At 33.7% G+C, this 15284-nt stretch overlaps 1 protein-coding gene across 10 annotated transcripts in view; it reads left to right on the plus strand.

The window, feature by feature from the left end:
* LOC124368903 (histone-lysine N-methyltransferase 2C-like) overlaps window positions 1-15284 on the plus strand; it is a 164358-nt gene that overhangs the window by 106950 nt on the left and 42124 nt on the right. For all 10 annotated transcript variants that reach the window (XM_046826421.1, XM_046826420.1, XM_046826425.1 and 7 more), the window contains 2 exons: window positions 256-490; window positions 1022-1113. In XM_046826421.1, coding sequence (XP_046682377.1) covers window positions 256-490; window positions 1022-1113 — 327 coding nt within the window. The remainder of the gene's footprint in view (window positions 1-255; window positions 491-1021; window positions 1114-15284) is intronic.

The following is a 15284-nucleotide window of genomic DNA, read 5'->3' on the forward strand; positions in this document are numbered from 1 at the left end:
ATACAAATTTTCATTGAAATTAAAGTAATACCGCTTTCAGTGTTGTGTGGAGGAGAGTAATTTGAAGTGGTCACAACTATAGCAAAGTTGCTTCAGGTTATAGCATAATGTTGGATACGTCTCTCACAAGTAGCATATGTATAAAAGAAAACAAGAAAATGCAATTAAAGTATTGTACAATTTTAGCAAAGGGTAAAAAAATTTTGATGGAATAAAATGTGAATTCTATTTCTAGAAATACGTTTTCTGTTGCAGCGTGAACCATTACTCACACCTGCCCAGATAAAAAGAGAGCCTAGTCTCCCTCAATCTAACCCTCAGCTGCCTCAGCCCATGGCCTCTCCTCTACCCAAGAGCTCCCCTGTCATGGTAGAGGTCAAGAAAGAAGTGGTATCCTCCGATGAGATGATCTCTCCTGGAATAAGATCTATGGATCCCATGGAATCTGTCTCCATGGACCACTCATCAAATATGCCTGTTGATCCTCAAGGTCAGTTTTGCAAATTCTTAAAACCTAATAAATGAGGTACCAAATTATTTGCCTTTACGAGAGTTATATTTGGTGTCTCTACAAGTTATGGCTGTGAATTATGGAGAGTGAGGTTTTATATTTTTCTTAAAAAAAGTATACAATTTATAAGTAGCTAAATTTATGATTATGCTATTTTAAATTTGTATGGCAACGTTAACCATAAGCCTTGGTAATGCATTGCAGTAATACTGAAGTCCAGTAATAAAAACAAAGATTTGATAACATGGCACCTTTTTACCTGCATAATATTGTGCCTGTCACTGTCATTTAGACAAAAGTTTTGTAGAAAATATAGAAAAACAGAACATAAAATTGCGTTTTAGGCCACATGTATTTTAATGAACCTTTTTTTGTAATTTTATGGATAGGGCAAAACACTTTGTTTTATTCAGTGTGTTTAATGTTATACTTAAATAATTTCAAGTTATTTTTGCCTAATATTATGCTTAAAATATACAAGTAAATATATAAGAAATTGATTTATTTTAGATTTGAAGAAATTAAAGCGCCGTCAGTATCTACAGAAACGGCGCCAAAGTCAGGGTAAAGATGGATTAACTCCAAAAAAGCGACCAAGAAAGGTAAGTTAAATTTGTTCACTACAAATAATTATGTAGATTTACATTCTGTTCCAAACCTTTACTATTGGAGAGTGTGACTGGATCCAGTAGTATCACATCCACACACACACACACACAGACCTCACACAAACAAGTGTAGGGTGGCGGTATTTCCACCCTGATAGCCACATACGAGGGGGTACCCAAAAGTAACCGGAATTGTATTGCTGGCAGCCGGCAGCATGTAGTACACATTCCTGCCGCTAGGCGTGTGTCGCGCAACCCATTGCGAGCTCAGTGACCCCAGTTCCGTTGTCCTAGTGCATTCTGTTCGTTCGTAGTGACTGTTTTCGCTAACCCTGTTTTGTTCTTGTTTCGTTTTTTGTCATGGCAAGTTTAAGTGAACAACGTGCAGCTGTGAAATTTTGTTTTTTACTTGGTAAAAATGCTGCAGAAACTATTTTAATGTTGAATACAGCTTACAAAGATGATGCTATGGGGAAAACTCAGGTCTACGAGTGGTTCGCTCGATTTAAAAATGTCGACGTGTCGATTGAAGACAAACCTCGTTCTCGACGTCCATCAACCTCTCGAACAGACGAAAATGTTGAGTTTTTTTGATGCTAAAGGCATTGTTCATTCTGAGTTTGTTCCTCCAGGTCAGACTGTCAACCAAACATTTTATTTGGAGATTTTAAGAAGATTGCGCAACAGTGTTCGCCAGAAAAGACCCGATTTGTGGCAGACTGAAGACTGGTTCTTCCACCATGACAACGCACCGGCACACACAGCCATCTCAGTTAGGCAGTTTTTAGCCAAAAACGGCATGGTTCCGCTGCCTCACGCACCTTACTCGCCTGACCTCGCTCCATGCGACTTTTTTTTATTTCCACACATGAAAAGAGGCTTGAAAGGTCAACGATTTGACAGCGTTGAAGAGGTTAAGAAAAAAAACGAAGCTCGAGCTTGCAGCCATTTCTAAAGATGACTACAAAAAACGTTTTGATCAATGGAAATACCTTTGGGACAAGTGTATTAGTTGTAATGGAGATTATTTTGAAGGAGATAAGGTCGTATTGTAAAAAATTTGGTAATATATATCATTTTTATAAAATAATTCCAGTTTTTTTTGGGTACCCCCCTCGTAGTGCACATCCCCAGTCAGACCAGATTTTCGTATTTTTATTTTATTCTAAAGTGTATATGAATTGTAAAGATCATTTCAAGAAATATGATAACTAACAATTTATAATACCCTGAAATTGCCACTTCGGAAGGGGAAAAAATAAAAGAAACATAACATTCATGTAGCTGTGTTCATAATAGAAATGACACTAGGTCAGGTAACTGGGTAGCGCCGATCCTCTGTACCTGTAAGTGATTTGACCTGGCCTTTTAGCCGCACTCCTTAATTGATAATAGTGTAGCATTTGAGTAAGTATTGTGATAGTATATAAAATCTGATTTTGGTTTTTAACAGAAATATTTGTTTTGGGACTGTTAAAAAAGTTAGTTTGTAAAAAATATTTATACCTGTGCTAATATGGGTGTGTGAAGAATCAGTTGTGATTCAAAGAATGAGCCAATTTATACCCCAGATTCGGCATTCGCACATGTATTATGAATATCTGGAATTTTTGTAATGTTAAAATGTATGGGGGTTGGGTGAATTGAAAGGTTTCAATATTTTGGGTACCCTATCAAACCCATCCTCTCCTGTTATCCCTTTTTCCGTTTGTTTCCAAGTATGTTGGCAACAATGTGAAAATATACAACCAAAGAGCCTCCCTCTCTCTCGATACTTGGTTGGTCACTTTCATATCATGCAATCGACTAAACACACATTCGCCATACACAACCTGATTATTGTGACACAAGTATAACCTCTTAGGAAACCTAAACAAGCTGATGTCATCTCTCTCAGTGTTAAACAACTTCTTGTGCAACAGACCTGCTTGCATCAGATGAAGCTGCAAGTAACATGTCACATACTGCTTATGATGTCTGTACAATCACCAAATGTAGATAAACATTTGTTTTTTAAGTGAAGTTAAATGTGACTTCTGAACCATTAATGAACAAATAAGCAGGATGCTTGACAACTTTGTTAGCATGAATAGCAGTCTGCAATATGCACTCACCACAGGACATTGTGTATAAGTTGTTTCAAATGTGAATGTACGATTACCATAATCTTGACCTGGGATTGTAATAGAAACAGTGATTTCTCATGTCATTGAGACTGACATTTGAACTTTCCTTGATTTTAAAGTCGTCTATAAAATTGTTATCTCTGGTCCACTAATTCTTTTGTGGGTATTTTTTTTAAAGGAAATGGTTGTTTTCAACCCATCAAAATGTCAAAAAAAGGGATAGACCAGAGAAAAAACTCCTCTTTCCGTGTCGCACATGTATTATGTTGTTTGCCATGTGAGCTGGGTTTCTCATGTGATGGTTGTGTTTTTTAAATGTCTTTATGGAATTCACCTGTGAGTAACTTCACACTTTTATACAGATGCCTGAAAAAGAAGCATACTATTCTTTTCACACTGGTTATTTAATCCTGTGTTATTTACCACAACTGTTATACCAAAAGTTCAGGTTATCTTATCAAAGGTGGGCATAAGAATAATAAAGAAGACTGACAATATAATATTCAGATATCAGCAGTCATGTCCTTGCTGGTAGTCTGGAATCTCCTTAGTCACATATAAATATGATTATAGTTATTAATGTATAGAATATTACAAATTCAGCTAGTTTGATTAATGTTTAGAAAGACCAAACTACAAAATATGGTAAATATTCTATATCAAGAAATTGTTTTTAGTCCAATTTATACAAAACATAAACAGCAATTTTGTGAATTATTGTGTTTAAACTCTGTACTCTTATCAAAGAAAGTTTTTACAAAAATTAAACTAGAATAGGATGTTATCTTTACTGCAAAGAATAACTACATTCCTTAAGAGTTTTGATATATTTACGGGATCTATTCCATTTAGATTGACTGTACTTTGAACAAATCGCTTCACCTGTAGGTTCTTCCTTAATATATGAATTCTTATCAAACTCAACCCAATCTACAATTTCGTCTTCGGGAATATTTGCCAAAGAGTTGTTTCTAGATCTACACTTAATAACATCAAGCAATTCCAAATTTTCTTCGTCCCGAACAGTTTGAGTTGTTGAACCATCTTCGTCAATTGCCTTTGGTTTCCAAAGTTTTCTCTAGCACCTAAAAAAGTTAGTCACTTCCTTACCTTGAGACCATGTGAGTTTCCGAGTTTAAAAGGTCTTGAAGAAAGGAGCTCCTATAACAACACCTAAGTTTAGGATAAGACATTGATCCATGGGTTAGATCAAGGAGATACATTAGGGGCAGAAAAGTTGCATGTATTTTGCCAGAAGCTAACTTGGCTATAGGTAAATAGGCTTAGCAGTTGTCCAACACAAGGACGGTTTCACAGATTTTTTTAAAAATTATCCTTAACCTGTGGGACAAAGTGATGTAAAAACCAGTCTTTAAATACATTTTCGGTCATCGAAGTATTTTTTTTGGGCATCATAATGAACAGATTTGTTACATTTTTTAATGCTCTTGGTTTTCGTGATTTTCCTATTACAAAAGGACGAGACTAAACTTCATTATTCAGTTGCTTCCATTAGCACATTAGCGCACACTAAAATTGTCAGCCTATCTTTATCTTTTGTAACGCCTTTGGCTGATTTCTCATCTCCTGAGTTAATGTCGATGTTGGCAAACAACGTTAAGGTAAAGCCTGTTTCATCAGCATTGTACACTTAATCAGCTGACAGGATTTCAGTTTTGCCAAGTTTTGCCGAGTTAATGTTTGCTGATAGTATCTCTCCTATTACATTGTCTACAAATGTAGCAAGCCTGTGTAGGGCTGAAATACAGTCAAAAACAACAGGCAACAAATCACTAGGGAAAGATTAATTACAGAACAATCATGTGGACCTTAGCCCATAAAAAATGCATTAATATAGGAAATATAAGAAAATTAAAGATTACCCACTTGAGTACCAGAAGTCTTAACTCATAAAATAGAACAAATAAAAATGGTTCTAAATGATGAGACTTTATATTTTTCGTGGTGAGTGAATAGACACAGTAATGGCCATGTTCATGATACAGTATTATGACCCAGTAAGCTATTATTGAAGACAAATTTAAAATGTGGGGGAGGGTTAGAAAATATATTTGAGGAACAACTTAGAGATACATGAACTAAAGGTTATAAGAGCTGGAAATGGGCTGGCCAGAAAAAATATGCAATGAAACGTTTCTTTGAAGTGTTGTGTTTGGAAGCCCAGATGGGGATTTGGATATCTTTACAGAAAAACTGTACAGGTATATATCACAGTTAAAAAAATAGCACCCTTACAAGAATAACATTCATCTACATGTGTATGCAACTTCATTTTATACCTAGATAAATTTTTCATTTGAGTTTGTTTTTGACGTTGGAAGCATTATGAAGTAAACAGGATTTTTCTGGACATCTGCTGTCGTTGAGTGATACAAAACATCAGTGTTTCGATATTTATGGATTCATTACTTATTTTGTGAAATGGACTTATGTACAGGAAACAGGACTTTTCCGGACATTTACTATCATTGTGATACAAAAAATCAGTAACACTACGTTTGGAGATCTGCAATTTGATATCTTCCTCAGATGGATAACTAACTTAACACATAACTACAATCTAGGTTAAAAGAAATACACACACAGTGTTGTAACATGTTTAAGTCAGGAATCACAACAACCATGTTATGCTTCAATCTCATGCACACTGAGTATAAACTTGTACTTAAGAGAAACAAAACATTATTAAAACGACTAAATAATACAGGCCACAATAGATCAGCACTCACCGACCAACCACAGAGAACTGACCAGATGTTAATAATAAATGGTGAAACAGTATTTGTTTTGTTTTTATAAGTGCATGTTTTAGAGTTGCTGTGCATGGGGTTGACACACATGGTTGTTGTGATTCCAGATTCATGCATGTCATAATGCTCTGGTATGATTTGTTTACTTTAATCTAGATTGTAGTTATGTGTTAGATTAGTTATCACCTGAGGAAGAGATCAGATTGCAGATCTCAAAATGTAGTGTTACTGATTTCTTGTATCACTGAACAAACGGTAAATGTTCGGAAAATTCCTGTTTCCTGTATATAAGTGCAATTCACAAAATAAGTAATGAATCCATAAATATCAAAACACCATACAATTATTTTCCTATAAAATATATAATAAATAACACAATGAAAGAACTGTAAGATGTTAGAAAAATTATAATATTAATTATTGTAAAATTTAGATAAAATAGGAAGACAGGGAGGATGTTTTGAGAGAGTAGGGTATTAAAATTATGTGTAATATGCTTACTGTTGACGTTCTGATGAAAATTGGCTTAAATTATGCATGTTATCACTGTTATATTGATGAACTTCTACGTCAACTAACATTGCTAAAATTTAGGAATGTAAAAATCTTCATGCGCTTAACTGGAAATAAATGTATAATTGATCAAGGTTTCACCTCCAGAAACTGTGGTTGTTAAGAATTTTGCAAGCGGACATTATACGTTAAGATCTGATGTCATTAAGACTTAGGTCATTATATAATTGTAGATATAGTCATATTATATTTGCTTAGGCAGTTTGAAAATATACAGGTTTCAAAACTTAATTATTAAACAAGATTTGTTTAATACTGTAGTTAGGAAACTTATTTAAAATTTGTGATATAGTTAACAATATCTACCTGATTTAGTTTTTATTTATATCACTCATAGTATTTTCTTCTATTCAAGAATGGATTAAAAAATTGAATAACATTTACAATCGCTTCTAATTATTCAATAAATTAATTTTTATTGCTTAATTCGTCTAGTAAGAACTGTGAAGATAGTTGAATATAATCAGTCCCTATCAATTTTATCAGTAGAGCTCTTGAAAGTTTTGACACTAAAGCATCTGTGTTTACAAACAGCTGATATGTGCTGTAAACAAAGCAAGGAATTACTAACATAGTCACCGGTTTGAGTCATTCATTCAGAACTGGAAGGCGGAGTTGGTACTGCTGAGCTTCTCTCTCCAGTCATCTAGCCTCAGTGGATTTTATGTGTTTTTGATTGTATGTAGTAACTTTGTTGTGTTTTTTTTAAATCTGAGTTAACAATATTATTGTTGTGGTTATTGCCATTTTATGAAGTTAAACAATGGTAAGTTATTCGTATCACACATAATAAATTTTCTTAAGTAGTTTTTTTTTGTCAAGTACAGTTTATTTCCAAAATTCAAAACATTAAAGGAATATTTTTTAACAATGCTCTTATAAATTGGTAAATGCTATCAACTCAAATAATGTTGTACAAGATGGATCTAAAGTAACCCTGCTTTTTAATTTGCTTAAGAATGACAATCAAATTATAAGTTTCAGCATATATAGTATATGTTAACATAAAATTGTCAAATGGTACCCCCTCTCTTAAGACCCATTAGATGAAAGAGCACATCAAATTTTGTCATACAAAGTTTTATCTAATCCTTATGAAACATTAAAGCTGATAAAAATTAAAGTTGTGTTCATTTAGTTTGTGAACTAAACATTCTCAATCATTACCTTAATTTTTAGAGCATTCAAAATAAAAATTCAAATCAAATTGAAACTCAACCCAAAAGTACATACAAACACATTTTATATTATTATCGGGATTACAATTTGTCAGTTATGGTGAGTTTAAAATAGCAGCACCCATCTTGAGGAAACACAATAATGTATTGTTATTTTAATATGTTTATTGATATTATGACAACTTCCAGACACTTTTAACACTCTTTCCACCAAAAGTTACCTTAGCAAGTGTTGAAAATGAGTATCGTTTTTTAGAATTAAACACTATATATGTAGATAATTCTTTCATAATAACATATGAGCAGCTTGTTTATTACAGTTATTCAAGCTATGTGTCTGTGGTTTTTAGTATCTGTGTTTACCAATTAAAGGATTAACATAGACTCCCTAAAATATTGTGTTTATAAAGGTATGTTTTGTGTCAACTAACGAACTTGGAAAAAGTATTGAATTGAAGCTCCAAGTTACCAACAAAATAAACCAAACAAAAAGGTGAAACCCTTCTTTTGAAGATGTAATTTAGAATATTTTAATGCTGTTTATGATATTAATTTTCTTTAGAAAGAAAAAAGAAACAAAAAAATTCTAGTTGTCTATTGCCTAAACTAATAGTGTGATCGTTTGTAAAACTCTGCAAAATGTCTAGAACTAGGCTCGCAGTTTGAAGAGGTGTCTGTGGTGAAAGGGCTGGGAAATTTTAGTAAGTGAATTGCCTAGTAGTAAAAGTTTACTACAAATTTAAATAACATTGCCAAACTTTAAATAGTCATCCTTTGTAGAGGGATAGGGTATTTTTTGGGCTTTTTGATGGATCAAAGAAATAAGTTGCAAATTAATATTTCGAGTTGCACATTGCCCATTGCCTCAGCATTTTTAATTTTACAAGGGAATGCTTGTAAAATTAAAAATACTCAAGCAAACTTTAGATGGTATTCTGACTATCTTGTGAATACTTTTGATTTTATGTTCAATATTATAGTTTAAATAAAGGTAACTTTATTTCCATCCTTCATGATTTCTTTGAATAAAAGTAACTGTCAAGAAAAGCAACTCCAATTAAAATTACTTAATGTTTTGTAGGTACCAGAAAAGCTATGAAGGATTCTAGTAAAAGATGGTTTTATAAATTGTCATAAGTTTACTAGAGTAATATTATTAATTACACAGAAAATTCATAGTAGGTTTTTTTACATAAAACACTGTGACATATATTTAATTCCAAGAAGAAAGCTAAGTATATCTTCCCAGCTGCTGAGCCTTAGGGCATCTGAAATGTGAGGAATAATTCAAGCAGAGAGACAGTGCATCTGGTGTTGTAATGTGCTGACTGAGGCTGATGGGTCAGCAGACATATGTCCACCACACTAGTGTACAGCTATTACTTATAAATTTCACTATAACAGTTTTGCTGTACTCCATTTATACATTTTCTAGTAGTACAGTTGAAAAGTTTTACGTTCTTTATTGTTAGAAATGGATACTTAAAATAAAATTGTATAGTATAGAATATTTATAGTACAAAGTGTTTTGTTGTTAAAGGTTAATATAATAAATCACTATTTTCCACCAGAGAGCTCATAGGATATTTTCAAAGAGTATAACATGGTATCTTTTCTGAGATAATATTGTTTAATTCTTAATGATTTAAGATTGTGATTGATTATATTTTGAAATAAAAAGTATTATTACATTTCTTAACTCTTTGTATATTAAACAGCATGGGAAAAGTTAAAACCTCTTTTTTATGCTAAAAAAAAACAACATAAAACAACAACGATAATATTTTGCATAAGGGTTCTTGGTACCCTTTCAGAACCGTGTGTTTTCAGATTATCTATGCCTAGAAGACCGTCAAGTTTTGTCAATATAGCAAACTCCACATTTTAAATTGTGTATGTTCTTTTTTAATTTTTGTCAGTATTTAATGAACTAAAATCAATGTTGCCAAATAAAATTGTTAAATATTTTTCAAACTTCCATAATATGATAAGGATTAACTCTCTTTTAGGTGTGTGGTCTATAATAATGTGAATAGGCGCATGAGTTTACCATTACAGCCCATTACTATTTTTTGTTTTTAACAAAAGTACTATTGCATATTTTGTAATATTTTTAACTTTTAACTGACCTCACATTATCCCTAAGTAAACTTGTGTAGTTTTAAGTTACATATAAACTAAATATTATTTACACAAATATTGAAATTAAAAACTGATAGTGATAAGAAATTTTAAAACTTCACTGTTTTATAGCTTGAGAAGTTTTTAGGATAAGAAATTATTTTGAAGCATTATTTAGACAAAAATATTTATTGTGAACACAAACTCACATAGAATATGAAGAAATATTTCCATTTTACACATATAATACTGAAACCATAACCCCGCAAACTTTTGACACAGTAAATGCTATGAATAAGTCATTTATAAAAATGAACTTTTGTAGAAAATAAGTTTAAAGTAATAATAAGATTCTTTTCGTGAATAATTAAAAAAAACCTCTCAAGCTTAAACATTTCCCTTTTTATTAAATAATTAAAATTTATCTAACATAACGTACATTTAACAAACAAAACTGAGTTAAATTCAACAGTAAATTAAAAGCTTTAAAAATAAATATTTAAATCAAAAACCTATTAGAAAAATATTGTATACATACATGCGAGTACATACATACACTTGCTTTCTTAATTGGTGCTGGTAAATAAATCACCAAGTTTTCTGCTTTCTTACGTATATGTTTGTTGAAGGATCTTTTTTTCTGTTTTATAATATTTTGATGTTTGTCCTGCCACTAAGTACAATTTCTAAAGACTCGTTTAAGGATTGGTTTCTTGTATGTCCTTAGTGTCAAAAAATGTTTCTCTATTTCAACAAGGCGTTGTTCTTCATCATCACTATCATTGTCTATATCATCATTTTCTTTAGAACTATCAGCAGCCATAAAATAAACACAAAAATAAATGCTTTGATATGGTAGTCAAAGCGTCATCACATAAACGCGAGAGCTTCACAGTTTTATAATGGAGATAGTCGGTGATAGTTCACCGCTCTTAAAACCCGCACTGCACTCAAAACACCTCACAGAGCTGCTGTCTCATGCAGTGACTACATTGCCAGAAACCTGTAGAAAGCTACACCAACCCACATCACTCCACATCCGTGATACAATTACCTAAAACAAAATCACATGCTCTGGGCTACATATGTAGATGCGCATGTACTGAAGGGTTAAACATTCTTTCAGAAAATATACAATAAATCATGTTATTCCAAGTGCAAAACTACTAAGAACAACTAACAAAAATTATGAAAAAATATTAAGCCTTATTTTAAAAATTATTCATATGGAATTTAAATGTAACTATAGGAAACAATATTATTTTAAGACCCATTTTAATTATGGTTTAGAGTTTTTAGTAAACGATTACAAATGTTCTATTTCTTTTCTGCCACTGATGGGACAGAAAAGCATAAATAAAAAACATAGGGCTTTTAAATTTAACTTCTAAAAAACGCCTGGCACTAACAGGGTTGGTGATGTCACCAAAATAATGTTTTTTTAATAGTACCAATGATACAGGGAACAGTTTTTTCAGTGATGTTACTCTTATTCTTGTATATTCTCAGGTACATTAATATTAGTACTGTCAAAATGTACATGCTTCCTTGTATAATGTAGCATATCCCAACTCGATTTACAGTTTGCTATTGGCTATGTATGTCAGCATTTAATTATTGAACCGTCAATATGATTTATTGAAAATTCAACACACTTAAACCGTGTTGGCACCATTTTATGTCAATGACCATAGCCATTATATGTTGCTCATTGTTTTAGAATTTATGGCTGCAGACAGGCCACCCAACCGGAAACGGAATAAGCCGTGAAACTCCTTGTAAAACCGGGAATATCTTATAAGTAATTTTTCTCTTACACATCTTAGAAAAGAAATATCTAATTTAAATAGCGAGCTTATTATTCCCATACATTGTATTTGATGGCCCGTGGTCCATGAAATATTGAATAAATATCGGATAATGAAACAATCGAAACAGTTTTTGAATAGAGAGCTTATTAATTGCATGCATTGTATTTTATGACAAATGATCCATGAAACAATCAATGAAGATCGTAGACGTGCGGGCAACTTGCCAATCTCGCGGACAAGTTCTGACAAGTAGACTACAGGCTTCCGCTCCTTCCTCGTTTGTTTCGCTTCGCGTGTTTATGTTGTCTAGTAGTATCAGTGCAGATAACGAATTAAAGGTCTAGTCGTCAATTGTCTTGGCGTAATTCTACTGTTGTGTAATATATAATATGGAGGCAAGTGCAATTCACCACGAGGCAATCACTGACCAAGTTGGTTATGATCGCATTACTTTGGTAGGTACTGGTACCTATATTTCCCCAATACCCGAATTTACCGCAGCCGGTAACTTCGTTACCAGTCAACATTCTGATGCATGTGACGGCCGGCAAACACGGTACGTCTGCGGTTGCCAATATATCGGTCTCCCGATTTCCTTCTGAAGAATACAAAAAATCTTTATATACGTATAAAGATTTTTAAGATTATTTTTTAAATGAGATGAATTAGCTTTATTTCAAACCGAGTGCATAAATGTACAATTAAAACATGCAAAATACACAAAACGAGCTAATTCTGCAAAATGTATCTCGAAATCAGCATATTGATTTTGCTGAACTTGTAGAATAAGAAGATTTGGCATTTACAATCTACTGGAGTTTTTTTTACGTGATAAAGTTATTTTGTATGTTGGTTCAATTAAAATCCTGAATATTCTAGTCTAACGTGTGAAATGGCTTTTTAGCAACTCAGCGAAAACGGTCACGCGAATGGTTACTATTGGGAATGTTTTACTGGATCGAGTGAACGGGAAGCGAATGGACCCCCAACGGGCACGATGGTTCGACAGCGAAAGGGTTAAAATTGTCCATTCGAAAACGCAGATTAGACTGTAAAATATGCCCGACAAAAATAATGAGTCTAAGTGAAGTAAGAAGTTAGATTATGTATGAGCGCGCGCACCTCTGAAAAAATCATTGTGAAAACCTCAACGACGATATTGAAGCTCATTCTTAAATTTAACAGTTTAATAGGCGTACCGTAACTAAATAATGTCGATATTAGGGACACGTGGTGCGCGTAAATTAGAGCGACCTCAAGGGGCGGAAGAGAAATTTGTCCGTGCACACTCAAGGAGTGACCCACGATGCCGACCATCTTAGGTGATCTGGATGCGTGCGCCGATTTCCGAAGGAATGAATCCCCACGTAATTGGGAAAATTACTAAATCGCCGTGTTAGTGTTTTTTTGTCGGTTGGTATACCTTACCCATTTTTGACGCGTGTTCAGTATGGGCACGGCACTCGACTATTAGGGACTTCAGTGTGTGTGTGTGTTTTTTGGCTGTGCTAAATAAACCCTGTCGAACATAGCTAGATCCCCTGTTAGTATGAATAAAATGACATCCTCATAGTAGTGAATATATTGGTTATATATTATTGAGACATGTTTATATATTGCTAAATCCACAGCCAGTGCTAATACTATAATTGTTTTGTCCTTGATGTAATTAAATTGGTAGCAACTATTGTTAGGCCCGCATTAAGCTGTGTTTTTCATTAATATTTCAACAGACAGCTAAAATAATTGACCTGGGTTTAGTCACCCATTCTCGGAGTACTAAGCGGATGTCCAAGCGTCTGTCATTTTATTACCCTTGGCCAAATAGTTTTAAAATTAATTCAATTGTATTTATTTTCCTCTTATACACTCTCTTACAATTAACGAAATGATTGGCCTTATCATTTTACTAGTGTATAAGGTCAAAATATTTGATTGTATAGATGCTGGGCATTATTTAATTAGTTATATTTACCAATCTGAATACTAGATATTCGATTGATATCAGTTACCAGTTGATAAAAATATCGATCGTAATTAAGGTCAAAATGCCTTGTCAATTACTTACAAGTGAAAATGATACAAGTAAACCGTTAAATAATGTTTACGTACATTCTTATAAACGACAATTTGCAGTTCCTGTGTACTCCCCTTCTTAGATTTGTAAATAGAATCTTCAGAGGATCTTATGATATTCGCGGATCTTTCGATTTTAGATTATACATTCGCACTCGATGTACTGAACCGCAATATACCGATTCCTCGATAAATGGAATATTATAATTTTCCGTGGACTCTCGTTTCTCATACATTGAATATTAACATTCGCGGTATGTCACGCGATAAGTTTAAATAAATAAATGTCTAAATAATAAGTTATATGATCTTTGGAAGTTATCAGCTCACCGGCCACTAAAACGCTGGCTTTGACTCGGGCGTCCCGGACACTAAAACGTTGGCTTTGACTCGTGCGTCCCGGCCACTAAAACGTTGGCTTTGACTCGTGCGTCCCGGCCACTAAAACGTTGGCTTTGACTCGTGCGTCCCGGCCACTAAAACGTTGGCTTTGACTCGGCCGTCCCGGCCACTAAAACGTTGGCTTTGACTCGTGCGTCCCGGCCACTAAAACGTTGGCTTTGACTCGGGCGTCCCGGCCACTAAAACATAGGCTTTGACTCATGCGTCCCGGCCACTAAAAACGTAGGCTTTGACTCGGGCGTACCGGCCACTAAAACGTAGGCTTTGACTCGGGCGTACCGGCCACTAAAACGTTGGCTTTGACTCGTGCGTCCCGGCCACTAAAACGTTGGCTTTGACTCGTGCGTCCCGGCCACTAAAACGTTAGCTTTGACTCGTGCGTCCCGGCTACTAAAACGCTGGCTTTGACTCGGGCGTCCTAGTGATTAAAACGCTGGCTTTGGAGGTGTCATATTAAGCGACACATACACGTGGTTTTCGGCCTTTTAAATATCTTGATCAGTAGGGAAAATGTCTTCCTTCAGTGAACCAATTTTGGTGCTAGCTATTGCCATGAGTCCTTATTCAAAAAAGAGAATATTTGGAGTTTACCTATAAAATACTGTGTGTCTTATGTACTATGTACTAAGGCAGTATGTATGTACTTTTATAAATTCATTAAGGGAAGTTGGGGATAAGTGTTTTCTATTTTCGATTGAATGCTTCATCGTTTGATAAATTTATTCGTGGGGGGGGGGAATGGAATTACTAACAGGGATACTAATTTACAATAAATGTATATCATCAGAGGAACTGTCTGCAAGAGGCCATCTAGATTTTATCCCCATAAGAAAATGTTTTCAATATTTTACTCTCTGTATTTGTGGTTTTAGAGTAATGGGAGATGTAATGGTTCACAATTTAAAAAGAAACTTAAAAACACCTGCAACTTTTTTAGTTATTTTTATTTTGTAATATCAATATATATTGATTATCCAGAATAAAATCTAGAGTTTTTATGTACTTTATTGTTTAATACCTATTAAAAATTAATACAATTTACCATCAAAACTTAAATCATTTGATAATATCTTTAAAGGTGACATCTTCCATAACTATATTACCAAA

This window comes from Homalodisca vitripennis, chromosome X, assembly GCF_021130785.1.
Source record: "Homalodisca vitripennis isolate AUS2020 chromosome X, UT_GWSS_2.1, whole genome shotgun sequence".
NCBI lineage: Eukaryota > Metazoa > Arthropoda > Insecta > Hemiptera > Cicadellidae > Homalodisca > Homalodisca vitripennis.